Source organism: Ovis aries, chromosome 19 (assembly GCF_016772045.2).
Source record: "Ovis aries strain OAR_USU_Benz2616 breed Rambouillet chromosome 19, ARS-UI_Ramb_v3.0, whole genome shotgun sequence".
Lineage (NCBI taxonomy): Eukaryota > Metazoa > Chordata > Mammalia > Artiodactyla > Bovidae > Ovis > Ovis aries.
The window spans coordinates 7,663,346-7,690,151 of NC_056072.1; the positions used below are offsets into that span (position 1 = coordinate 7,663,346).

The window sequence follows — 26,806 nt, forward strand, 5'->3', positions numbered from 1 at the left end:
CTCTTTGTTAAATCTGATTTTTAACACGTTTATAAATTTTTCCTGGAAAAAGACTCTGAGTAGGAAGTGGAATTTTAAAATTTTACTGTTAGTAAGGCTTGAATATTCTAAAGCTGTGCAGAGGGAACATAAATACCCGTCTTCTCTGTACTTAACCTTGTTTTGGTTGCACTGTCAGGATGAACGTTAAGTCGCACGTAACCCTGGGCAGTCGGCGGGCGGGAGGCTCCGCGTGGTGCCCCGGGCCTCTGACTGTGCGCTTGGCTCCGCAGCGCGTCACGGACGACGGCGTGGTGCAGCTGTGCCGGGGCTGCCCGCGGCTGCAGGCGCTCTGCCTGTCCGGCTGCGGCAGCCTCACCGACGCCTCCCTGACAGCCCTGGCCTTGAACTGCCCCAGACTCCAGTGAGTGCACCCTGAGGGCCTGGGGCCGAGCGGGGCGGGGGGCTGGCGGGGGGCTTCTCAGCTGGTGGAAAGGTGGCTGCGGCGGCAGTGGTTGAGTCGGTGGCGTCTGTCAGATGGACTGGGACGGGACAGAGCATGAACTGGCTCCTTTAGGGCTGTGTGGAGGGTGTCACGCTGTCCAGCCCCGGGGAACCTGAGTCTGCATTTCCTGATGGGCATCACTCAGGTGCCCACCCGTTTGGCCTCGTCCTGTCATTACTTTGACATGTGAGTGATCTATGCGAGCAGAGGGACCGTGAAAATACATTTTAATTGTTTACAAGTCAATACATACTGGAGTAATATCGAGAAAGAAGAGCAGTCGTGTGCTGGTATTGTGGGAAGATCCCTGTATTTACTGCCCTGTTGGGGTGGGACTCCCTAAGCCTCAGTTCTGTGTCAGAGTGGAATAAGCTCAGCACTGTAAAGCAGGCTCCCCCTTTGCGTGGTTAACCCACTGTTCCTTTGTCTCCCCCGCACTCCGTACCCCAGGATCTTGGAGGCTGCCCGATGTTCCCATCTGACCGATGCGGGCTTTACGCTTCTAGCTCGGGTAAGACAGGTGTTACCAAACCAACCAGCCTCTCTGCCACCTCCCTTCAGAGCGACTCGGAGTGTGCAAAAAATGGCCTTCAGCAATGACAGGCCCCAAGTAGAACAGAGTCCTGGTGGGGCTAGGGGTGTGTTCTGTACTTTCTCCCTCGGGCCCGGGAGCTGGGGGGTCCTACACCAGGAGTGGGGGCCTGGCCCTCAGTCTCACTTTGTCAGGCGGGGCCACAGTGCAAGCAGCCTCCTCCCTGCGGGAGAGCCCTTCCTTACAGACCCTGACTCTCGTCTCAGCAGCGTCCCTCGGCTGTGCCGGGCTCTGCCTCTGGCCCCCTCCACACTCCCCTGCCGCCCAGAGCCGCGGTCCTCCTGGGGCTGCTGCGACTCTGCCTCCTGTCGCATCCCCCACCAGCCACCCGGTGGTGAGCGCCCCACCCCGTGTCCTCCCAGAGACCCCTCGTGGCTAAAATCTACATGCTGAGACCCTCGAGCCCCCGGGAAGGTGTAGACGAGAGGAGGACACGTGGCTGCCCCGTGTGCCCACTTCCACGTGACTGTGATTCCGAGGGCGCCTGCTCAGACGTGCCGGCTCACTGGGCCACTTGGGGAGCAGGGGATGTCTCACAGGCTCTCGTGAACTCTTGCAGAACTGCCATGACCTGGAGAAAATGGACCTGGAAGAATGCGTCCTGGTGAGTGCACCCCTGACGGCCCCGCAGGGCGCCCCGCAGCCACGGGCACAGGTGTGACCCGAGGTGCCGGTGCCTGGAGCCTCCTCACCCCAGCACGGGTGTCAGGGCAATGGGCGCACTCTGGGCTGTTCTCAGTCAGCAGAGCTGAGTTCAAGATAGTACCATCTTTTGCCAAACTTTAAAAAAAAAAAAAAAGGAAAGAAACCCTCAGTTTCACATAACTTCTGGGAGAAAAGAGCTTGCTTGCCTAGTGATGAGGTGACTGCACAAAGAACCCTGGGGCCCCCTCGCCCACTCCTGCTTTGTGCCGTGTCCCCCTTGGGGCTCCAGGGTAAAGACAAGAACAGCTTCGCACCCGGGGGAGTAAGCAGATTTGAGGTTGCTGGTGAGGAGAGGAGCTCCCAGCCTGCTCCCAGCCCGTGTCCTGACATGGGTTGTTGATTCTCTCTTGCACCGTTTGGTTCTTGTGTTCAGGAGAAGCAGGGTTAGGTGGTAAGCTCTGGTGTGGACGCCACACTGACACAGCGTGTTTCTCTGCAGATAACCGACCGCACGCTCACCCAGCTCTCCATTCACTGTCCTAAGCTGCAAGCCCTGGTGAGTCAGCTTTTGGTGGTGGACTTAACTCTCAGGGATGAAAGGTGCCCCGCCACCCTGCCCCACCACCGCAGGAACCTCCTGTCTGGAAGGGTGTCGTCATCCTTGGTTTCAAGGGTCTGTTAGTTGGGCTGACTTGGGAGGTAGAGAATCTACGTGTTAACTGTTTTCATTTTTGGAAATGAACCTAATAGAGGGACCCAGGTCCTTACACAGATTCACATTCAGCCTGTCAGAGTGAAAAGGTCGTGTATCTCTGAGGAGGGGGAATTAGCGAGTATACCGAAAGGTCCAGAATGAGCGATGGAGGCTGCACTCGGGCACGCTGACCTCGCACGCATGTCCCATCCGCTGTGTGAACGCGGCCGCCTGCTCCCCCAGATACCCAGACTCGATCCCAGCAGCCTGCCGGGCGGGCACCATGGACACCCCATTTTACCAGCAAGGAAGCCGAGGTGCGGAGCGCTTCAGAAACATGCCGTTTGCAGAGCTGCCCAGATGGTGAGGCTTCCCTGGCCTTTGGTCTGCCCACTGTCCTGGGAGGCCCGTGGGCCAGGTCCCTCTGTCCGCCTTGATCTCGCTCTGTCAGCAGGGTTTTATAGCATCATCAAAGCTCCATCTGGCCTGAGTTACTCTCCCCCCTGGCCCCCAGTCCCTCTTACTTCCACATTTCTCCTGGGTTTTTCTCCCTCAGGCACTGTGCTAGGCTTTGGGCAGCTCTGAGACTGTCTTGGGGTTAGGGGTCAGGTTTCAGAGCTAGTCAGGACCTGCCTGTTTGCAGATTTTCCACGAAACGGCTCCCTCTACTGTGTCTGCAGACGATTTTGCACTTCTCGTGTCTTCACTCCCAAATTGGTTGTGATGTGGTTTTCTAGTTGACAGAATCTGCTCCTCAGATGGGATTTCTCCACCCCTTGTCCCCTTGCCCCTGAGACACCCTTGTGCCCGAGGTGTGAGGAAGGTTAGGAGTCCCGGCTTTGTTCTGGTTTAACCTCCTTCCCCTCAGTTGCCCAGGCTCTCTCTCTGCCCTTCCACAACCCTGAGATATCCTGGTCTTGGACTCCCACCAGCTCCCCAGCTGCTGGAGCGCGGGGTCCACTCCAGCAGGAAATGTTATTTAAAGACTGCTGTCCCCAGCGGGGGTTCCAGTGACGGAAATCTTCTGTTTTCCCCTGTACTCATACAAGCAACTCCCAGAAAGAGGACGTAAGAGACACTCTAAGAAAACCCCAAATAAGGGCCTCAAGTGGAGGATTATAAGAGCAGGGAGACAGGTGAGCCGAAATCCAGATTCGCTACAAGCGTGTCTTGCTGGAGGGGTGGCCGTGCCAGACCTTGCCCTAGCCTCTGGAGAGTGACAGGATCATTCGTTGGGAGGTGGCCGTTACCCTACCCAGAATCTGCAGGGCAGGGTGTGTCCGGGTCCCTCTGAGGGATACTCCAGGGCCTTCCCCACTTTGAGGGCAGACACGGTCGCCATGCCTGTGGGCCCCCAGGTGGAGTCGAGGGTGAGCGGCAGCGCGGGTGGTGTTGACACGCAGCCGGGGCCCGCCTCCCTCGGGAAAGGCCAACGGCGCTCTGCTGCAGCCCCAGGGGGCCCTCCCCCAGCCCCTGAGAGGCAGGGCCCAGAGTTGTGAAACGTGGTCATCTTTCACTAGAGGTCGGCAGCAGGAAGCAGTGGGGGGAGTGACCAGCCCTAGCAGGTGGCGCTCACACCTCATCTGCTGCGCTTCAGGCCCCCCCCCCCCTCGGCTGTCCTGTTCATTTTTCATATTATAAGGAACTGCTCTGCGACCCTTGGGAGGACGGGCCTTGTCCTCTCAAAAACCCTAAATCTGGAAGGCTGTCTGAAAGGGAAGCGGATGCAAACAAGGGGGGCTCCAGATTCAAGAGCGCCCAGAGGAGTGCAGGAGGCTTGCGCAGCGGTTAAGGAGCTGCCTCAGCCCTTTGGTTCGCAGCCTGCAGGACATGCCGTCAGGGGGTTTCAGTGATGTTGAGGGGCTGGCTTCCACTTAGTACCGGAGCCAGTTTCTTGGGCTTTTAAAAAAATATCAGTGCAGCTCATTGCTCCTAAAAGCTATCCAAGAATTTTAGCCATTAAAGAATAAAGAATTCTAACCAATAAGCGCTGTGTTACTTTGTGGATACTACGATGTTTTAGCTTTCACCTGATTTATTATAGTCTTTACCAGTGAGGTTTATGCTTTCATATATGTTGTTATAATTAGGGCCCTTTAACACTTCTTGTAAGGTGGCTAGTGTGTGTGGCGTGTGCTGTGCTGTGTGGCTCTGAGTATCTTAGTTCCCCAACAGGGATGGAACCTGGGCCCTGGCAGTGAAAGCCGAGTCCTGGTCAGTGGACCTCCAGGGAATTCCCCCCTCTCCTCCAGTTCCAAATGATAACCTCACTGGTATTCTTGATTGGAATTTTTTACCCTTTTCTTTCCACACTTATATTGTGCCCCTCCATTCAGGCCTGCCTGCAAAATTTCTCCGGAAAAATCTGCTGATAGTCTTATGGGAATTCCCTTGCACATAACAAGTTGTTTTTCTCTTGCTGCCTTTTAAGATTCTTTAACTTGTCACATCTTGATTATAATCCCTTATAATGAGAATGTTAGTCCACTTGATGCTGTCCTGTAAGTCCGTTAGACTGTCTTTTTTTTTCCCTTTCTGCTGCTCTGATTGGGTGATTTTCACTACCAGTTTTTCAAGTCACTGGTCCTCTTATCTGCTTCGTCCAGTCTGCTCTTAAAACCCTCTGCTGTGTTTTTCGGTTCAGGGCTGTTCAGCTCCGTGGCCTCTGGTACTTTTCCAGGGGAGGGCGTGAACTCCTCTCTGGGGGCCCAGCAGAGGGCGAGCACACCTGCCTGTCTTGGCTGGGAGCACATCTGGGGGCCTCTTGACGGCACCTGACCTGAAGGCTGCCCCATCAGCTCCCGGGCAAGCACACAGGCCTCTTGCCAGAAAGACGGGGTGTTTCAGCTTGCTGCCCGTACAGTGCCTGGGGGTGGTAGTCTGCCAAGAATCTCTTCTCACGTTAAAAGTCCATGAGACCCGGGAATACAAGCCCCCTTCGGCCATCAGGGTCAGGTGAGCAAGGAGCGTCCCATATACAAAGACTGGGGCACCAGGCAGCTGTGAGACCTGCCTCTGGAGACGCTGGCACCCCATGTGGGGTTCAGTGAAAAACGCCAGGTTTAGAGTTCCCTCCTGATGGGGGTCTCTGCTCTCAGGGGTGGGGTTCATGACAGGCCATGGCCTCCCCTGCCCACTTGCACCAGCTCCTCTCTGCCCAGCATGGAGAAGTTGGCCAGCTGGTTCTTGTGTTTTTTTCCGGAGGCAGCTGGTCCCTGTGTAGCTGTAGACTCGCTGTTTGCGGGAAGAGGTGAGTTCAGGGTCCTCTCGGCGCGAACCGTCCCCTGCAGTGTCGGCTCCATCCCTACCCCCGGGGGGACGATGAGAGAGGCCGCTGCCCCCAGGCCCAGCCTCCCTCCTCCCAAACTGTGGTTCCTGCAGACACGGAGCCTCCCCTCCTTCCAGAGCCTGTCCCACTGCGAGCTCATCACGGACGACGGCATCCTGCACCTAAGCAACAGCCCCTGTGGCCACGAGAGGCTGCGGGTGCTGGAGCTGGACAACTGCCTGCTCATCACCGACGTGGCCCTGGAGCACCTGGAGCACTGCCGCGGCCTGGAGCGCCTGGAGCTCTACGACTGCCAGCAAGTTACCCGAGCCGGCATCAAGCGCATGCGGGTAAGCCGCCTCGCCGGCAGAGCCGCCCAGGCGACAGCAGGGGCGGAGAACCAGCCTCCGTTTCCTCCGTTCTGCCTGGGGCCGAGTTACACCAGCTACCTCCTCAGACTTCTGAATACTGGAATGGGTTGCCATTTCCTTCTCCAGGGGATCTTCCCAACCCAGGGATTGAACCCAGGTCTCCCGCATTGTAGGCAGATGCTTTTACCGTCTGAGCCACCAGGGAAGTCCCTAGACTTCTTAAAAACCTTCTTATTAGCGTCCATCCGGGAAGATTCCGCTTCTAGAATGGGTCTGGGCAAAAGAACTGAAGGCTTGACCTTTGCTAATTTCCAGGTAGAGAGCCTTCGTGGCGGCGGCGTCCCTTCCCCGCGTAGCCCAGCTGTGCCGCCCTTGCTCTTGAATATGCTTAGAAGCTCAGGCAGCTCTGCACGTAGACCCCAAGCAGGCCTCGGCGCTACCCCTCACCACTTGGTTTGCACACAGGGACGGGGACTGCCTCTTAGCTTGGGCTTTCCTGGGATCACGCGGGTAGTTGTCCTCCTGCCCACAGGCCTTTAGCCGGTGCTCGTCCCGTCGCTTTCAGGCGCAGCTCCCTCACGTCCGAGTCCACGCCTACTTCGCTCCCGTCACCCCGCCCACGGCCGCGGGAGGCGGCGGGCCGCGGCTCTGCAGGTGCTGCGTCATCCTCTGACGGCCGCCCGCGGGCCGCGGGGCCTGCCCGGAGCACTCGGTGTGCCGTTCTCCGCCATCACCCAGCTCTGTGGATTCTCCGGTGAGAAAGGCGCTTACAGGTAAAAAAGACTTGTGCAGGGACTGCGGTACTTCTGGTGATCGTTTTTACCTTTGTTCTGCTGTGATGCAATCAGTTCAAAGCCTCGTGTCAGCTAACAAAGAGCAGGGGTGGTCTTAGTGCAGCCAGGACCGCACAGGAAGCCTGGATCTCAAGAGGTGGCGCTGCCCTAGGTACAAAATTCCCACCCCCGGCTTTGCCAGCATTCTTCAACAGACCATCAGCGTTAGCACAAACTGAGCAGAAAAATAAGCTGTTGATTTTCTACCTGATACTTAAGCCAATGACCTCCTTTTATTCACGAGTCCACTTTGATTAGCAGGACTTCTCCACTTTGAAGGTTAAAATAGCAACTTTATTGAAGTAACTATATTGCAAATTCACAATGCCTGACAGTTTTCTATTTGGAGACTTACTTGGAAGGCAAGGTAATAGGTTTCCATGAGACACCAAAGAATGAGGACTCTAGAAAGGGTGGAGCAGGGTCTCCACCTTTCTGTCAACTCGCCCTAGGTCCTCTCGGGGGCCAGAAATGGAACAGCAGCAGCTCAGACTCCGTGCTGCCTGATGACAGATCGTGAGCTCTGGGGTAGGCAACAGCACAAAATGAGCTAATCCTGTCATCTCTCACACAATTTGGGGGACCTTAAAGAAAAAGAATTTAAAGCTCAAGTTATCTATACTACAATCAATTAAAAATAATGGATGCATGTAGAATGGGTGTGATTTTTTTCCAAGTTTATTTTAAGTCTTAGAAATCAAGTTACACCAGAACTATTCAAAAATTTTACACACTTAAAACTCAGCTCAGTAAAGTGTTGGCACCTTTGAGACTTACATAATATAAAATGAATAAACCACTGCAGTGCTTACGTCAGAGGGTTTTATTGCTATTATCTTGTGGCAGACATATCTGACCAAAACCATTTTCCAAACTCAGGCATTCTGTTATCTGAAATCTGATAAGGTGATCTGGTTTCTACTCTGTGCTGCCAGACTTGTGACCTTCACTGAACCTCTGTGCTAACCCTTCTTAACCAAACTGAAAAGCCCAGAGCTCCTGAGAAGCTGAAGAGAAACAGCAAAAGAGAAATTTCCCACGACCAGCAATAGTTCTAATAGAGTTAGGGTTCTGTTAGGTGGAAAGTTTTAGAATCATTTAGAATACAAGACCTCAGTTGCATTCTGGGGAGAGAAGGCAGATAGATAAATCAATTAAGAGGATTATCAGAAAAAGCATTAGTCCTGGTGATTTTGCAGCCTTATTATATACTCTAGTATTTCCTGATCTAAAAATTGTATGTATGCCATAGCAGTTATTTAAGTAGACATTTACATCACTGTGTGTGGGGAAATGGGTGCTGCAGAAAACTGTGAGTATAGTTCCGCTTTAAAAATTTAAATGTCCAGGACCTTCTACACATTCTCTCTTTGGAGCTTGGATACAACCTCTCAAAGCTATTGGACTCTGGCTGAATGACACAGGACTGCAGTTACAGAACAGCAGGACCTCTGTTAAGGAAATCAGGTTTGCTTCCTCTTTAAAATGTAAGCCTGGAACAATCACTGGATGACCTGTGCTCAGCTGCATTTGCTTTGAGAAAACAACAAACTGAAAGGAAGACACATCCCCACCAGCTCTTCTAACGCCATTTGGACTGGTGTGCACTCAGAACATACGTCGTGAACCGCTTGATTCTATGACACGAAGTGACACTGGCAGGAACTTGGCTTTTAAATGAGACACACATTTGCAAAAACAATCGGAAAACATTTATTATACTGAAATGTGTACATCCTACTATTAAAAAACAAAGTAGCAGATTTGCTGGTGCCATAATTTAACCTGTTTCACTGGGACAGACTAATGTTCAATGCTGCTTGGTGTAATTTCAAGTTTGACGAGCTTTTTTTTTTTTAACCCCACTTGTAAAAACCTGATGAATTCAAAATAGCACACAGCATTAAATGACATTTATTGTTCCATAAATCTTGAGACTCAAAAAGGAATGCTAAATAGACAAGCAAAACTCTAAAACAATGAAGAGAAAGCTCACTTCTTTCCCAAGTGATTGGTACAGAAAACATGTGGTCGTAGGAAAGCAAAGGGGAAATGACGGAAAGGAAAGCTCTCCAGCTTGGGGGCTGTACAAGTGAGGGGTATTTTCAGGCCAAAGATGGAATATTTAAAGACAGTACTTTCTTTTTTTAATATCAAATAACCCCCTTTATGAATAAAATACAAAGCTTTTACCCACTGGAGCAGTTTTGTCTTTGGGGAGAGATTTCAAACTCAAGCATCAAATAAAACACTCAAAACCAAGATACTGGGTAAACAGACAGAGGTGGTGTAATTAAAATGCAATCGAAGTGTTTTGTTTTTTCTATTTGTGTCTAGTACACCACAGGCCTCAAATGCTTGCTGATGAATTTTGGGAAGGCTTTGGGTGAAGGGAAGAGAGAAAGATAGTAGAAAAAATTGCAAAAACAGTGATTCCCTTTGAAAAGTATACTGGCCGACAAGCATTTGGTTTTGTGAAAGAGGCACTCTTTTTATAGAAAAAAGAAGCTATTATGTGGTGTATAAAAGTCCCTAAATAATCACCAGAATGTTATCCATGATTGTACTAAAGCTCAAGAAGTAAGAATTTTGATGGTGCAAGATAGTGTTTGTGATGTCTAGTGTTCCGAGAATAATTTCAACTCCTGATAATGACCCCTTACCACCAAGTTACGAACCATCACACTGTTTTGTCCTGCTTATGTGTATTTCCAATGTCCGGGACAGGACTTTAAAAATGTTTAACAGGAAGGGGGGAGGCGGTTGCTAAGTGGTTGGAGATAGAAAAAGGAGAAAGAAAACCACATGAGTTTAAAAGACATTGGGATTCAAAAATGAAAACCAGAAACAAATGCTAAAAATGGAAGCAGAAGCAAAAAGGTTTTCAATAAATCTGTGACAAAGCAAAAACACAAAAGTCTTTGTACCTATTAGGATTTACACTGATCCTCTCACCAAGGTACTCTTGATAATGCAGTTTGCTTCAAGCCCGTCTTCCTGGCTTGGATCCTCCCGATCCGGCATGATCCCGGCAGACGCACACCCTTAGACATGATTTTCCCGAGAAGCGCCGCGCCTCTCCCCTGACCACCGGTCGGCCCGTGTCCGAGGCGGCCCGTCCCCGCCCAGGTCAGCATAAGGTCCAGGCCACAGACACCACAGTGGCCCAGAAATGTCAATGCCCACAGTACATCTACATTCATCTCCAAACCGCATACAGTGTAGAAAGACAGCAGAGGCTGCTCCGGACCTGTGTGCGCGGCGCCTCGGGCAGAGGGGCAGGCGGCCTACCTGCGCGGCCTGCGTGCTCTCTCCCGGCGGGGACGCGGGCCAGGTGCGCCTCTCGTCCAGCTCATTAGGAAGGTCATCCTATGTTTTCAATATGAAACATTTCATATGGTAAAATCCAATCCCAAGACTTCTTGGATTCAGTCTTCACACACTTTTTAAGCGTGACTTTTATTTGGTGCTGAATAGAGTTCAGACTACGGAAGACGTCACTTCAAAATGATGTGGACGCCACCACCATTTTCAGCTGCGGAAAAAGAAAGGGACGTGATCGCTCAACTTCTTTTTTACTAGGCTGGAGAGTCAAAACTAAATTGAGCTAATTCATATTGACGTATGTCAGAAATGAAACCAATATTGTAAAGCAAGTATCCTTTGATTAAAAATAAATTTAAAACCTAACTCACTAAAACAAACGCTGCTCTCACCCTACAGCTTCCCAGCCCAGCTGAGCGTGCCTTTAAGTATTCCAGAGATGAAAAGGCTGATTAACCTGCTCCAGCGCCCCTCCCTAAAGCATCATGTCCACGCTCCCTCTGCCGCTTGTCTGAGCACACGGCAGAGACCGTCGGATAAACTGGGTGCTGATACCCACCTTTTCTGGGATAATTAGTAATCACTAGCTACGCCTGCTGGCCTAGGGTTTCTCAGAAGATGACGAGAAGCAGTACAAGCATTCATCAAGGAACAAATGAAATTTTTCATAAGGACAAATGTCTACAGACAGGACACTGAGATGGGAGGGACGGCGAACACTAGACACTCGCCGCCGTCACAGCCACACGCTCTGAACTACCTGTCACAGACGGTGTCGGTTCTGCAGACCAAACGCTTTGAGAATGAAAGATTGAGACGAGGGTGCTAGTCTCAGGGCTTTGTAAAGAGAACAACAGTGGGTCAGTTCACAGTCTAAACAGCCCCTGCAGGTATCTTGCTGGCTTGAGACACGTCCAGCGGGGTGAAGTTCTCAATTCAGCCCCTTGTTTCAAGGGGGGCTACTGCTTTGAGTAACTTACCAGAAAAGAGTGACACCGGACATCTTGCTCTTTGAGGTGCAGCTTTCCTGCTAAGACTGGATTTAGATCTTAAAGGTCTCTCCTCATAATGACATTTAAGAAACCCTCCTGTAACCCTTTAACTGGAAGTCTTGTGAGCCCCATCTGGGCCTGCTCTTCACATTCTCTCCCTCCATAACCTGAAGGATTTCTACGGCTTAGAATCACCGAAGACATGCTGAGGGCTTAACTTAGATCTGAAACCCAGGTATCTCCTGCCAGCCCCAGCGGGTATAGTTAACTCGACATTCCCATGTCCTAAAATGAAATCTCAACTTTTTGCAAACTTATTTTTTAATGGGTCTCAAATTCTGTGACATGTTTACTCAAGCTGTTTACATTAAAAAGTACTGATTTTAAAAACCAAGAACTGCTACACACAAATGGTCCACAAGTCTCCTTTCCTTCTGAAAGTTTTATGACACATTGTTACCATTAACCACTTTTTACTATTAAATGACCAATTGACACAAATAGTTCTGAGACTGTTCTTCCACCACTAAGCCTAGGGTGATAATGCTCACTTAGCCTTCTGAGCTTGCTAGGCAGAGGTGGGAAACCTTACCAGCTCCAGCTGCCTTCTTATCCACTGCTCTGATGACACCCCCAGCAACCGTCTGTCCCAAGTCATGCGTAGCAGCCCGAAGGAAGAGGGTCGGGGGCGCTCTCAACACCACCTCCCCCTCCACTGTGACCACCGCCTGCACCGCTGCTTCTGTAAGAGTCACGGCTGCTCCTCCCATATGGGGCTCAGCAGGCCCTGTCACTATCCAAAACCCCCTCACCTCTGGCCTAGGTGACACCTCCTGCCTCCACTTCTCCCACCTTCTGTCTCTATAAAGTTGCAACAGTGGAAGAAAAGACAAACCTACTCACATTACTCATTTGTTTACAAACAAATCACTGACTGCAGTGCATTTCAAACCTAAGCTCCCACCACTACACTGCCTACCAGACTTGGCTCCTGCTTTGCTTGCCCTCGCCCTGCATGGCAGCTGCAGGCCTGCAGGCCTCCAGAGCAGCCCGGCTCCTTCCTCTGCGACATCCTTGCCCCGCCTGGCTGCTGCTCCTCAGAGACAGTCTAAGAGCTTTGTGTCCCCAGCCCAGACGCCTGTGTCCACAAGCACCATACTTCCCCATCCCTTCACGGCAGCTAAACTCTGTATTTGTAATTTGTGTGCATCTGTTGACCTTTTCTGGTTGCTTTCCCCACTAGAGCAGGGGAAGACCTTTCCAGCACGTGTCTGACATGAGGTGGTCAGTGAAATGTTGAATAGACTGGGATTGTTCTCCAGGCATCCAGAAGGATGGACTCCTCTTACTTGCTAATTTCTGTTTCTGTCACCAGATAGTGGCTGACTTCATTTTTCAAACTTACTTAAGATTGGTAAAACCAGCATTTGCAAAGCCAGACACAAGATGACTGCTGATTTCAGGCACGCCACCTTTCATGATTCTAGCCTTTCAAGACACACGTACACATGCAAAGTACCTTTTACTGTGGAGAATAAAAAACAACTCTCATCTTGGAAGTTCTGAACCATCTAGAAGGATAAAGCAGATGTATAATTAACACCCAACTCTTACTGATTAGGAAAGATTGAAACTTGTGAAAGAAGAGAAAGAATAAGAACACACACATGGCGCACAAGCTCAGGACTCGCCAGTCAAGACAGCACTTCATGAAGGCTGTACGGGCCACAGGCCCACACCTGGCGTGCAGCCCGCCCTGTGCCGACCTCGCACTCACAGCGGTCCCCGCACTCTGGCCCGTCACCCGTGGGCCCACGGGGGCTGTCCCCACGGGGCTCTCGGACAGAGACAGCACTTCATGAAGGCTGTACGGGCCACAGGCCCACACCTGGCGTGCAGCCCGCCCTGTGCCGACCTCGCACTCACAGCGGTCCCCGCACTCTGGCCCGTCACCCGTGGGCCCACGGGGGGCTGTCCCCACGGGGCTCTCGGACAGAGACACTGACAAAAAGCTGCACTTCACTGCTTGCTTCTCACGGAACATGGACGGGGAGAACTGCCCTCCTACCCTGCTGCTTAGAACCAGTCATCAGATAGGGAAACAAAGGAAAACCCGTTCAGATGCCTCACTTTTACATAAAAAGGACCAAAGTCCCAGGAACCTGGAGTCTCCCAGTGACTGGTGTCAGAGTTCAAAGCCGGTGGGAGCTGAGCTGTGGTTCTCCTTAATATGCATTCCTTCTGCCACCCAGGACACCTCAACTCTTGCTTATAAATTCCTCCCAATTTTGATTCCCAACTCTGACTCCCGAGTACTGGCAAGAGGCCACAGAGTTTTCCTATAGCTCTTCAGCAATACGTACAAAAGCAAACACCAGTGTGAAGGAGGAAAGAGCATGCCAGTTACCTGATCACTAACAAGAATGTGAATACCAGTGGGACCCTGTCTGTAAACCTGGTTAATTTGGTGGAAAGGAATATTAAACACCAGCGCAAGTTTTCGAGCAACTTCTGAGGCAACCATTTCTTCCAAGTAGATTGCATGATAAACTGAAATAAAAAATACAAACAGCATTTTAGAAATCATCTTTGATCTGTTTTCCACCTGATCTATGGGACGGTCACACCTTTCAAAGTACTAAAGAAGTAAGATACAAAAAAGATGAGTAGTTCCCCCTTACTATCCATTTAAATTATTATTTATGCGTACCCATATAATTAACCTCTGTACAAAAATATCTGTGGTTATAATTTTTATTAAACACAAACAGGAACAGAGTACAGATGGGCACGGAGGGTCACTGTGGAGCAGTGAGGCCAACACTGTTTGATGGCAGTGGCTGCAGCCGTGCATACTGGAACTGTAAACTTGCAGTGGAAGGAGTTTACGATATACGAATTATAACAAGAGAAAGCTGTTTTCAAAAATACAGTGTTTCTAGTAATATATAAAAAGAACTCCAAAGAGGTCAGTTTTTGATTCAGTAAACCTACTACTGGAAATTTATCTTAAAGAATAAAAGCTACGTGTCCTCCAAAGGATTCAGAACAGTGTGAAAATGCAAGAGAAGCTAAGGAAGCGGCCCCCAGGCCCAGAGGGCTGCTGGCTCCAGAGAAGCCCGGGGCCCCCGCAGGTCCTGCTCAGCTACTGATGAACGCCAAACAGCGATCAGGAGCTCTGGGGCAGGGCTTGCTACACACTGCCTGCGCGCGTTGATGAAACTTCATCAGAACAGCGCAAAAGGGCGCTGCCTCTCAGCGGCCGCCTCCACCACGCGGCCCCCATCCACAGCAAAGGGCCGTGACAGGAAGCAGAGTGCACCCCCGCCAATACCCGCCTACCATACCCACCGAACGGCGCGGCGCTGCTGCTGTCGCTCCCGCCCGCCGCCGGCTGCTGCCCCTGCGGCGCGGGCTGCTCGCGGCAGACGTAGAGGGTCAGGCGGGGCCGCACCGACCTGCAACCAGAAGACGGCGCTTGTGAGCCAGGGAGGCGCTGCGCGTGCGCAGCTACAGGGCGCTAGGGGCTAGTTCCTTAGAACTTGACAAGGCTACTTCATTATACCAATTTACGGTTAAGACTATAAAGACACACACCTCACACCAACTATCACAGGTTAGCACAGGTGGTCTAATCTGATGATCCCGATTCTAAACCATTGAGATGGTCAGTCAGATGCTGGTGAATTTAAGTTTCAACATTATGTCAACAGTTTAACATCAGTAAAATTCAGTTTAATGCAATTCTCACACCACAAGTCTAGAAATAGCAACCACAGTGAATGGATCTTGAAGGCCAACACAGCGTATGCTTCTAACAGCTGTGCAGTAGGACACATGACCTTGAAAACCATAGATTCCGTAGAGCTGACCGAAACGAGAAGTTTGTTATCTTGGCAGCAAACCCAGCCGTGCAGCCCCATTTCTAGTCCTGAGTCCGCCTCTGCCCTCAGTGCCTGAACCACATCTGGGCCTGCCTGAAGGCGCACACACGTGGCGCAGCGCGGCCCAGCTGCCCACCGCCCCGCACGAGCAAGGGCGCATCCTCGTTTCAAGCAGAGTGGCCCCTTTTAGACTCCGTGTTCTACCTTGACTTCAGGGCGTTATAGAGCCGGATCCCGTCGGCGGCACCGCAGATTTGTACTAGGTCCTCCTTGGTCAGCTTTAACAAGTCGGCACCTGGAGAAGAGCAAAAAGAGAATCTTCTCCAGGAACTGGGGTAAGACCCAGCGAGACAGGCTGCTTGGCGGCATCCGTCTTCAGTTCAGTGTTCTTGGAAACCATCACGGCTCTCTTATGTGTGCACGCCCACAGGAACAGACACACACACGCCTGTCCTTCAGACATAGGATGCTGGCTCTCACATCCTGGGTCAAGAAGGAGCTCGGAAGCCCAGAGGCCGGTTAATCGTAACAACAAGCACAGCTGACAAGACTGACTGTTCCCAGCACAGGACTGCCGTGTGGCCTACTCTGGCCGAGTGGTGCTTGCGAGGATTAACATGATCTTGACCTGACCGTTCACCGTGAGATGACCCAGGCCAATCTTTACTTTACAAAAGGAAGAAATGGAAGTCAGACCTGCCCAAAGGCAACCAGGTTTTCAGCAGAGCTGGGATTAGGCCTCTGTATTCTGTAACCTGCTACATACAGTCCAACAATAACAACTCTGCCACAGTAGCCAGTTTAATACAAAAACATGGCAGAGAACTGCATATTGCCCTGAAGACTTCCTCTGTAAATATTTGGTGTGTGTGTACATGGATGGTATGGTGCCCAGGATCTGCTTTAAAGCAGAACAGAAAAGGGAGGTGGGGGGGGTGGCAGAATGAGACTCACCAAGGCTGGTCATCCAGCTTTGGAGCTGGTCGAGTGCCGCGGGAGCTCTGCAGACTCTGCTTAATGTCTGAGTGTGTCTACAACCTTTTGTTTTCCCCCTTTATTGATGCTCAAGATGTAGTTTATTGGGGAAACTAAGATGCCCTTGAGATTAAATAAAGCATGACTTCCATATGATAAATATCCACTCACATATGTAACAAGATAATGGAGTTCTCTACTTTTGAGGGCTTGAATGTTAGAGTCTCATAATTTTCTAGTTTGTGAAACAGAGACCAGAGAAGCATGTCTCCCATGAGGCATGAGTGCCAACGGGGCTGTCTCTGGCGTCGGGGGGCAGAGCCAGGTGCTGTTGCCTCTGCCAGGGCCTTCTGCCAACAGGAGTGGAGAGGAGCGACCTGGGAGCACAGCCGCCACCCACACAGAACTGGACGGGCATGGTCTTCTCTGAATGCCCAACGGGCTCGGAGCAGGAAGCCGCCTTCCCCACCTCTCGACTGTGGGGAACCTCACAGGGGAAGCAGAAGGCAGAAGGCCAAGCCCTAGTGACCACCACTCACACAACCTCAATGTGTGCGTCTCACAGAACAGGAATCAGGTGCCACTGGCAGAGCTCCCCAGTGTTTGGGGCTCTTCCCGCCTTCCCTGTGAGCACCCCAGGGGCTCCTCCCCAACACACACTGAAATGTGTAGCTTTTCCACAGGTAAATCATGAAGTGCGGATCTCGGCTAGCAAGTGAGAAAAAACCCCGCACTTCCATTTCAAAGAGACAAAGCGCTGCCCGAGGAATGGCTGGTCGTGGCGCAAGCACAGCCGCAGAGGGCTGATGAGACCGGAGCCGTGCTCTGTGGGAGACCAAGCTTTGCTCTGGGCAGCCGGGTGCACACACGCGCCGCTCTCTTCAAAGGCTGGGAGAGCCAGCCGCCACTGCACTGCGGCCCAGGAGGAGCAGGCTGGGCCATGTCAGTGAGTGTTCTGCGGGAAAGGGCCCAGGGCTACACTTGTCTAGGAACGCTGCCCCTGCCGGCTACGACTGTGCCTCCCAGCGGGCTTCCCACAGCACCCGAAGCAGCACCGCCTGGTTCCTTCTAATGTTCCATCTGAATACTTCCTTAGCTTACTAGGCAAGAGAACACCTATGTCTGTAAAAACCCCCATCTGAGTACATCCCTACCCCATAATGCTACGCAGCAGTGAAGAGGAGCAACTGATACGACATCTCAGATGTTGCAGATGTCAGGGCAGGATGCTGAGAGAAGAGCTACTGCACTGTGTGATCCCATTTATGTAACGTTTTCAAAACACAAAGTCATGGAGGCAGAAAGCAGACTGATGGCTGCCAGATGCCAGCGGAGGTGGGAGAGGGGCACTGGGCGCCCAGGGAGGCCCCTGTGGCGCTGTCAGCGTTCTGTGCCGACTCCAGCGGTGGCGGCGGTCATGCGAGCCGGCAGACGTGATGGCAGTGACACCATGCACACACACGGCACCGATGCCAACCTCCTGGTTTCGACACCGTACTACAGCTATGTAACGAGCTGAGTAAAGGGTGCACGGGGACATCTGCGTTATCTCTGCAACTTACGCAACACCAAAATTATTTCACATAAAGTTAATAAACAATTGTGCGTGAGCATTTCTGCCCCTCTAAACACAAGGGCACGTAAACCTGGTGAGACGGCCTCGAGCTCCTGCTCCGATGCTGCACTAAGGGTCTGCAAGACGGCACAGCTGGGGACGCCGGGGGCACGGGGCCTCCCCTACAGGCTTGGGCAACTTCTTATGATTCTATATACAGCTTCTGCTCCAGCGTTTAATTACGGCTCGTAACAGTGCAAAAATAAGTAACCGATGTATGTGTGCGTGTGCACAGACACAAACATACCTAAAAAGTTGGAGAACAGTCTTGCGTAGGAAGAGAATCTGTTTTTGAGCAGCCACTGCTGTGTTTCCTGGATCGTGGCTGAAGGCTGAAGTTGCTATTAATAAAGAAAATGAACGTAAACAGAAGAAACTATTTAGACTTACAAAAAAAACCCACCCAAGTCCCTGGCATGTTATAAAGAAGAACATTTAAACACAACACAGAAATCCTACAGGTTTAAAGTTTAACACACCCAGAAAGAGCAGAGGTGTGAGTATTCGGGGACCCGAACAGCGATTCGAATCTGTCAGAGGCTTCACGATGCAGGACCCTGAAGGCAGGAGAGGTTAGGGTAAAGACACTTACTTCACTAGAGGCCTGTGGAATTCCATCTCCCTGATGATTTGGGGAGGATGAATTGCTGGGGATAAGGAAGGAAGAAAAGGATGATTGTTATATTTCTGAATTAAGACATTGAAGGATACTAGGTGAATTTAACACTGTGGGACACGGCAACGTAAATATGCAAAAAGAGTATCTGCACAACTGATCAGGGATAAGGTCAAGACACAAAGGCGATTCCTGGTGGCCTAGTCGTTAGGACTGGGTGCGTTCACCGCCATGGTCTGACTCCTGGTTTGGGAACTAAAATCTCACAAACCACACAAATGTGGCCAAAAAAAAAAAAAAAGAATTAAGACACCAGAAGATGGTTTCATTTGCAGCTTCTCCATCTGTTTAGCAAGAAAGTCAAGTTTCATGAAACACAAGGGCTCCATTGCCAGGGGTGCCAGGAAAATGAAGGATTCTCATTCATTTTAGTTAGGGAAAAAATATGAGAATCAAGTAAGGTAAACAGTGGAAAACAACAGCAAGAGAGTCGACTTTAATAATGTGCTAGAAGAAATAATCTAAACGAACCTAAGCCGAAATAGAAAATAATATCCCTTTAACGAATCCATTTATCCACTGTTAAAGAGGGTGAAATTCAAGACAACAAAAGGAGCCGCTGTGTGCCACCATCCTTGTGTTTCCCGGGAAGAGTGAGAGCAGCTGCGTGGGGGTACACCTGCCTTCCGGGTCCTTCTCAGCACCCACACCCCAGTTTCTCGGGTCCATCATGCCGACTGTTCCCTGTCCCCCGCCCACTGGAGCCTGAGCTCCTCCGGATGGGGCTCCACGCATCTCACGGCACCCCTAACAGTGCGGAGACCACAGCGGGGCCCCAGGAGAGATCTGGTGAGCCGGCGTGTGCGTGATCTCACCGCTCCCCTCCTAGCTTTCTAAGGCTGTTTAGTGCCCTCTGTGGAAACAAGCTGGTCCCAAGTCCAGGAGTGACCTCCTCCTCCTGAAGCACAGTAACCTACACGGAGACAAGTGGCCTCTTATCCACCCATCTCCTCAGGGAAAAAGCCTTTTTTCCCCTTTTTCTCACCAGACCTTGTTAGACTAAATGTTCATGTTCCCTCAGAAAACCACCCTACCCGCAGCATGATGGATGGTTTATTAAGAGGAGGGCCCTTTGGGACATGAGCAGTGGATGGCGCCGTGAGGGTGGAGCCCCAGGAGAGGGATCAGAGACCTGGTGAGTAGTGGTGGGCGTGCGCCTCCTCCACTCTGCTCACTAGCACGGGAACACGCGGGCTCGTATCCCACAGCCCGAGAGACACTGCTCGTCAGAACCATCCTGCAGGCCCCTGGAACCGGGCGTGCAGCCTTCAGACCAGGAGGAGTGACCTCCTGTCGTTTATAAGCCACTCAGTCCGTGGTGTTTAGTTATAGCAGGCCGAGCTGGGTCCAACCTTGCCAGCATGGACCTCTTCCGGCTGCACCATGTGACCTGTGAGGCCTTCCTGGCCAGGGACTGAACCTGGGCTGCAGCACGAGCGCTGAGCTCTCCCCGCTGGGCTGACCGGGGATTCGCTCCTCTACGGTTTTTAACTCTGTAATGAATGTTGCGTTCCTTCCCAGTAAGAAGCGTCCTGAGAGTGAGGACCCTCTGATCCAGCTACTCACCAGGTGCTGCTGCTGACAGGCCAGAAGAGAGGACGGACAAAGCGCACCGAGCCCACTTCTGACACCAGAGCAAGCCTTTACAAGCGGAAAGTCTTCTCCTTTAAGTTTAAAGACTTATTTTTTTTAAAAAAATTAGTGTCTTTGGGAGAGGCAAGAAACAGGGCAGAAAATAATCCATGGTTTGCCATGGTGAGCATCAAAGACCAGTGTACCTTATCATAAACACAACCGCAACCTATTCAAGTCAGTTTCCCCTTAACAACTCAGTCTTCTCTCTACCCATGAACCTCATCAATGTTGTTTTTATCTCACAAAGAAGATATCTTGAAAGCGCACCCTTTTCGGAGTCCCACAGCTTTGAGTGTGTGAGGCACAGGGGCTAGGAAGGAAAAAGCTGGAAGGTGACAAAAAGACAGTTTTGCTCAGCAGCAGACTGTTTCTCATTTCCATGTACCCCAGACACACACTCAAAGGCCACCGTGACTTCAGAGAGGCGCTAGAGGAGCGAGGCCGCCCGGGGCCCAGCGCGCGGCCCGCACACCGCTACCTGTCCGGGACGCTGCAGGCGCTCGGCGGCGGGGACGTGAAGGTGGGAGCTGCGGATGGGCTGTTGTTCACGTAGGCTGTGGGGGTATCAGGCCACGGAGAGCACTGCGGATAGAAACAAAGATACGGGAATGGTTCGCTTCTCCAGGCTGTGGCGGACTCTCTTGTATTCACTGTCTACTCTGGCCAAATGCAAGAGCATGAGACACGAGACACCTGACATTCATCAAGCAACCTCACAGAAACACGTCAGACTGACTGTGCGCGCGCGCGTGCGTGTGTGTGCGTCAGTGAAAATGTTACTTGTTGTAGCATCTAGACCCTGACTACTCTCAGACAGGCCCTGAGGTGACTGAGGACAGCAGCCAACTTTCCTAAAGGCCTTTCAGATGTGCGCTTAAGTGTCGCTACATTGTGACCTCAAGGACGTCCACCTTCTCTTCATCCATTCCCCAGGAGGTGCCTATCGAGGTCTGAACGACAGCAGAGGCAGGCAGGGGCTCGGAAGCGCCACCCAGCACGGTGTGCTGACGGGGTGTGGCTGCCCGCTGGGTGCGGCTCTCGCCCGCCTCCCCAAGGAGCAGGCGCCCCGGCACCAGGCGCTTCCTCGCTCTCGGGTGGACGCCATCCCCGAGTAAGACGAGACAGGCCCAGGGACACAACACCAGAACCGCACAGGGTACTGCCTGCAGCCATCTAGCTATGTGTTCATATCGTCTAGAAGGGCGAGTGGACTTCAATGTTTTTCACAATTCTGACCAAACACAGAGCTAAAGATCTGGAGACACGCTAACTATACAGTTAGGCGCACTGGCAAAGCTGAAGCCCACACACGCTGCGCAGGCCAGGGAGGTCACGACTGCTGAGGACGGGGGTGCTCCACCCCTCGCCACGGGCGTCCTTTCCGAGCCTGACTACACCCCCGGTTTCCAGGGTCCACAGTCATCGTCACCTCCTCCCAACTGACACGAAAAGGCGGCCTCTCTTGCCATGGCTGGAGGCTACAAGACTCTGCCAAAAACTGGGCTGAAGGCCATTCAAAGATACTAGGATGGACATTGAGGAAGTACATGGCTCCAGAAAAATTCTACATGTCAAGGAGTTTTCAGCTTTTTGCTTTCAAAATAATTCAGGAAGACATCTTGTCAGCTGACAGACACTGAGATGGGATCCATCAGATCATACAAAAAAGAGATCACCGGAATTTTTGGCAGGTATCTCAGAAGGAGTTCCAGGGCCTGAATGACACACTGCTGAAAAGAAAAATAAATGTATCTAAACAAAGTTTCTCTTAGCTACACAAAATTTATAATAAATTCTATCCTCATCATTCAAAATATATTTCCAATAACAATTCTATTTTTATACTTAGCAATTATTCATCAAAATGTATATGACTTTTTGCTCTGATAAATTGGTACAAATAATAAGTTTTAAATTCCTCAACTGACTTAAGCTTTATATGGTCACAGGAAATTTTAAAAATGAAATTTCAACTTATATTAAGTTTGTGGTAAAAAAGTAGTTAGGGTGATTTTTAAAAGTTTTTCAGGCATGAAAGTATGTCCTATTTGGACAAAATTATTTAACGGGAATTAAAGAGAAAACACGAGATCAAGAAGTTAAGTGTGAAAGTGTTAGTCACTCAGTCATGTCCGACTCTTTGCAACCCCATGGACTGTAGCCCGCCAGGCTCCTCTGACCATGGAATTTTCCAGGCAGTAATACTGGAGTGGGTTGCCATGCCCACCTCCAGGGGATCTTGCTGACCCAGGGATCAAACGTGGGTCTCCTGCACTGCAGGCAGATTCTTTACCACTTGAGCCACCAAGCTTTCAAACTTAGAGGGTAATAATGTGCTGGCTTCACCTTAAGTCATACATACAAATATTCACTATGTCAGAAAACTATTTCCTTTGCAACTATTTAAATTTACGATGAAAACTTTCAGATGTCAATCTTAAAATGTGCAAGGGAATTGTATTCTCAGAATTCTTTTGTGTGAAGTCAAGACCACTAGTCTGAAGGGCTCTTGATGACAGAAACCAAGTCTCCCCAAAGGTTACAGGAGCTCAGCAGCGTGTCTGACACCCATTAGTAACATGGGTGAAAACTAAAACCGAAGTCCCAGAATCTTAACATTCTTCACAACTACCCATTAGGCAGCCCCTCAGAAACAGAGAAAATGACTGCAGACTTGATGTTTCAACTGTCATCAGCTTGACAGCTAAATGACATCAAAGCTGGCTGCAATGCCGTACTAACCTGCTGGCATGTCATACTGATTTCATTGTACATGACATCTGGACAATGCCCGCTCTTTGCAAACTAGGGCCTCTGTTCTTTCCAGCTTACCAGGTGGGACCTCCTCAGCACCTACAGAATGAGGAGCGCAAGGCCCTGTGAGCCACCCGGCAGGCCTCCTGACTCGCTGGCGCCCAACGCTCACGGCCACCTTCACTGCGCAGCAGGTCTTCCTGCTACAACATCCTCCCCAGTGCAGACTCCAACAACACAGCAGAACACGCACATCTAAGCAGCTCTGACCACCTCCTAGTGAGTCTCCCCAGATCCACTTTGGTCCTTACTGCCAGGTATATAACCGAGGAAATGAAGCCATCAATAGCTCCAAGCATGGCAGGTAGTAACTACAACAGAGACACCAGATTTACTGTAATTCCATCAACATGCTCATTTCACTTTTACGTATCTAGATTCTTCTAGCACAGAAAAGCAGGGCTGTTAACTGACATCTGAAACTTGCCCAATAATTAAGAGACTCGATTCACTGAACGTATCTAGATTCTTCTAGCACAGAAAAGCAGGGCTGTTAACTGACATCTGAAACTTGCCCAATAAATAAGAGACTCGATTCACTGAACACTGGTAAACCAGCACTCAATGCAAACTGGCCTCTACTTTTAGAAAAGACAGATTTCGCAGGTTCTTCAACGGCCAGGCTGGATGAAACATCAAGACTCTCCCACCTGCATTTTTCTTAGGCTCAACTAGGAGGGTCCGCATTCTTGCCTGGAAAATCCCATGGATGGAAGAGCCTGGTGGGCTGCAGTCCATGGGGTTGCTAAGAGTCGGACATGACTGAGCGACTTCACTTTCACTTTTCAGTTTCATGCATTGGAGAAGGAAATGGCAACCCACTCCAGTGTTCTTGCCTGGAGAATCCCAGCGACAGCAGAGCCTGGTAGGCTGCGTCTATGGAGTCACACAGTGTCGGACACGACTGAAGCAACTTAGCAGCAGCAGCAGCAGCAGCAGGAGGGTCCAGGCACACCAAGGAGTATTTTCAGTGTTTCTTCTACCTTGTCATTCTTCCCTGGCTTTACAAGTAAGCAATGGTACTGCTTCAGCGAGGTTCCAGCAATACCCGACCTGGACCCACAGGGTGGCACCTTTGGTGCCCTATGAACAAAGTCCTTCCCCAGGAGGAACAGAAAACAAGGACCACTGGCACACCGCAGGTCCTGACAGCCCAAATCCAGGTCCATGAGACACAGCTCAGACGCTAAGACCAACAGAGATGCGGAGGGCCCAGTTGTGCTGGGCTCTCGGGAACCTGCAGTGTGGCCTCTACTCATGCAGGACTGTCTCACACAGCACCTTGCAGCTTCAGCAGGCAGGTCTGGATCTTCCTACTGAAAGACAGCTGCCACTCTCAGAGAGCTGTACGAAATGCTGGCCGACTTCTGTAGGCACTCGAAGAAATATACAAAATGCCACACACTTTCTTTTCTAAGGAATTAATCTGTACCTTGTTTTTAACAACAGGTTTCCAAGAAGAGCTCTAACTACCTCCTAGTCTTAACCAAACCAAACCAAACACAGTTTGGGGCAGCAAGCAATGCACACCAGGAAGACATGCTGATCTGCTGACAGGTCACTGATCTGCTGACATTTTGCATACTTCAGACTTAAGAATCATGAATTCTTAACAGTTCTACTATCTACAAATTCGTTCTGGGCTATAGCACATTTAATTTATAATCATAACCTATTCATTTCAGTTTACAACAAGAGGGGGAAAGTGACTTGAGTTACCAGGGTTTCCCCCCAAAAAAGTTTACTGAGAACCATCTGTGTCTTCAGCTGGGAAATGAGGGGACTAGAAACATAAAGCTGGAGGGGTGGGCATTTGAGGGAAGGGAGTGTACAGCTGTCCCATACAACCTGTGGTATGAGTCCAAAAACCCACTTAAAGAAAATGCAACGTGTGGGGCCCCTTACCTCTTAGAGAAGGACATTTTCAGTTTTACTATGTACAGAGGCATTTAAAATATTTTCACTCAATGCTTTACTTCAGAAATAATAATCCTGTGACAGTGCCTGTGGCTTTCATAGTCCACAGTTAATTACCAATGTGTGTGTAAGCGTGAAAATCTATTTTCGGCACCTGGATAACACAAACTCTGCAGTGATGAATACAGTAGCCATTAATACACATGATGAAGCTGTTTTTAAACAGTGATGTTTTCTGTTTCCATTTACTGCAGGTATAGAGCTGATCTAAGTTAGTACCACAGGATAATCCTCTGTCAACTGTTTGATGAAATATGAAATAAAGACTTTCTTTCTTCTTAAGCTGGGCAAGTTCATATTCAACCAAGGGCCCCCTGGACTACACACTGTGGGAAACCAGGGCTGAGTGCAGCAAGGTGCCCTAGGCTGGCCTGAAGCGAAAGCTCACAGTGCAGGTGCCAAGAGGAAACGCTAACACAGTCCAACCAGTGCTGCCGAACAGGCTTTCAAAAGCACAGACACACACTCTCGCGCCACGTGCAGGGGGTGGCACACTGCAGACGCGACTGTCGAGCTGCTGCCACCATCCCGAAGCACCCGTGGCATTTTCCTATCACACACTCTCGCGCCACGTGCAGGGAAGTGGCACCCACTGCAGATGCTACTGTCGAGCTGCTGCCACCATTCCGAAGCACCCGTGGCATTTTCTTATCACTTGCACACGTGAGAAAACAAACCCTTTTTTAATTGCACGGAAATAACTATTTCACTAAAAGAATGTTCAGTCACTGTCAGTGCTCATAAAGGGAGTGTGTGTGCAAAGGAGAGAGGGAGGGAGAGGAGGACAGGAGGAGGCAGGGAGCGGACACAGTTCTGGGTGCCATTTTTCTTTTCCCCCTCCGAAACCACCCAATATGGTCAACTTTGTTTTAAAGTGTTAGATTTAGGAAATTGTCCTCAGTGAGGAACCAACAGAAAGCAGGAAGTCTTAACAAAAGCAAATTCAATCAGGACAAGGACATCAGAAAACAAATTTGGCTTTGCGTTTCGGTGGGAGTCGGTCCTAGATCTAACACTGCACAAGGTTTCCTGCACAATGAAAAGAGAAGCAGAAGCCCCTTACACTGCCTCGCTTTGCCAGAGAATCACCGTAGTCTGCTGGCAAAGTCCGCTTGCTGGACTTTTTCTGCTCATGTTCAACTGCATCTTCAATTATAGGCTCAAGCCTCATCTGGACAAACACCAAAGATTGGGATCAATGTCTTTTCGTTACACAGAGAAAGATCTAATACCCTGTTTATGTCTCCACCATCCGATTTAACAAATGTCCGACCAGCAGGATTCCAAGGTTTTAGGAAGATGCAAAACCCCAGACATGACAAACATTGGACGTTCTGGGTCCCGGCTTAATGTCTAACCAGCTTCGGGGATTTTAAAGTAAGTCTGCTTCCGAGACCCGACTGGGATTTCAGCATCTTCATTCCAGACCCCACCCAGGAAACCAATCACTTAAACTCCCCCAATTTAAAGAGAGTATTTTCCCCGCAGACTTCACCAAGAACATCATGCCCACTGACCACCCGATCTTCCCGGACCCTTCGCGGCCGAAACTCCTCCTCAGAGGCGGTGCCGGAGGGCACGGCCCGGCTCCTCCTCGGAACTGGAGGCACCCGCATACCTCTGTGAGGACCGTGGTGTCATAGGACGGCTGGTACTTCTCCTTCTCGTGCGCGGCTCTCTTCTCCATCTTCTCTCGGTCTGTTTTTTGTTTCCTATCTGCACCTTTTGGCTTAAAAACAAAGCAGACCTTTTCATCTATCAGGCCTCAGACGCACACCTTCTGCAAGCAACGCCAGGCCTCACTTCCTCAAAGCCTGCTCTCCAGCTCTCACCTTAAAAACTTTGATTTGGCAGCTAGCTGAGTGTAGGTGATCTGTGTATTCTCCATTTTCATTCTGCTTGAAGGTGTCAACCTGGATCCTAAAAGGCACTCCCTTCTCACCTCCGTGCTTCCGGGGAGTGAACTCAGTGCTGATGCAGTGTACCTAGAAGAGGACTCGAGCTGAAATGGGTCCAAGTCCTGCCCA

The 26,806-nt window shown here is 50.6% G+C and overlaps 2 protein-coding genes across 16 annotated transcripts in view; one reads left to right on the forward strand and one right to left on the reverse strand.

Moving 5' to 3' along the window:
• The window catches only part of FBXL2 (F-box and leucine rich repeat protein 2), a 97,411-nt gene extending 72,350 nt beyond the window's left edge, over positions 1-25,061 (forward strand). For 4 of the 9 annotated variants that reach the window (XM_042235786.2, XM_042235785.2, XM_042235790.2 and 1 more), the window contains 7 exons: positions 273-403; positions 935-995; positions 1,636-1,680; positions 2,221-2,277; positions 2,659-2,778; positions 5,821-6,033; positions 6,370-6,612. In XM_042235786.2, coding sequence (XP_042091720.1) covers positions 273-403; positions 935-995; positions 1,636-1,680; positions 2,221-2,277; positions 2,659-2,778; positions 5,821-6,033; positions 6,370-6,594 — 852 coding nt within the window. In that variant the 3' untranslated portion in view covers positions 6,595-6,612. The other 5 variants (XR_006056987.2, XM_042235787.2, XR_006056988.2 and 2 more) reach the window with 5 other exon arrangements.
• UBP1 (upstream binding protein 1) overlaps positions 8,577-26,806 on the reverse strand; it is a 64,949-nt gene continuing 46,719 nt past the window's right edge. For 2 of the 7 annotated variants that reach the window (XM_060402765.1, XM_060402764.1), the window contains 11 exons: positions 26,612-26,764; positions 26,398-26,508; positions 25,843-25,950; positions 21,665-21,718; positions 20,467-20,570; positions 18,270-18,324; positions 17,925-18,018; positions 15,292-15,382; positions 14,555-14,661; positions 13,611-13,753; positions 8,577-12,774 (listed from right to left, as the gene is read on the reverse strand). In XM_060402765.1, coding sequence (XP_060258748.1) covers positions 12,679-12,774; positions 13,611-13,753; positions 14,555-14,661; positions 15,292-15,382; positions 17,925-18,018; positions 18,270-18,324; positions 20,467-20,570; positions 21,665-21,718; positions 25,843-25,950; positions 26,398-26,508; positions 26,612-26,764 — 1,116 coding nt within the window. In that variant the 3' untranslated portion in view covers positions 8,577-12,678. The remainder of the gene's footprint in view (positions 12,775-13,610; positions 13,754-14,554; positions 14,662-15,291; positions 15,383-17,924; positions 18,019-18,269; positions 18,325-20,466; positions 20,571-21,664; positions 21,719-25,842; positions 25,951-26,397; positions 26,509-26,611; positions 26,765-26,806) is intronic. The other 5 variants (XM_060402767.1, XM_027957954.3, XM_060402766.1 and 2 more) reach the window with 3 other exon arrangements.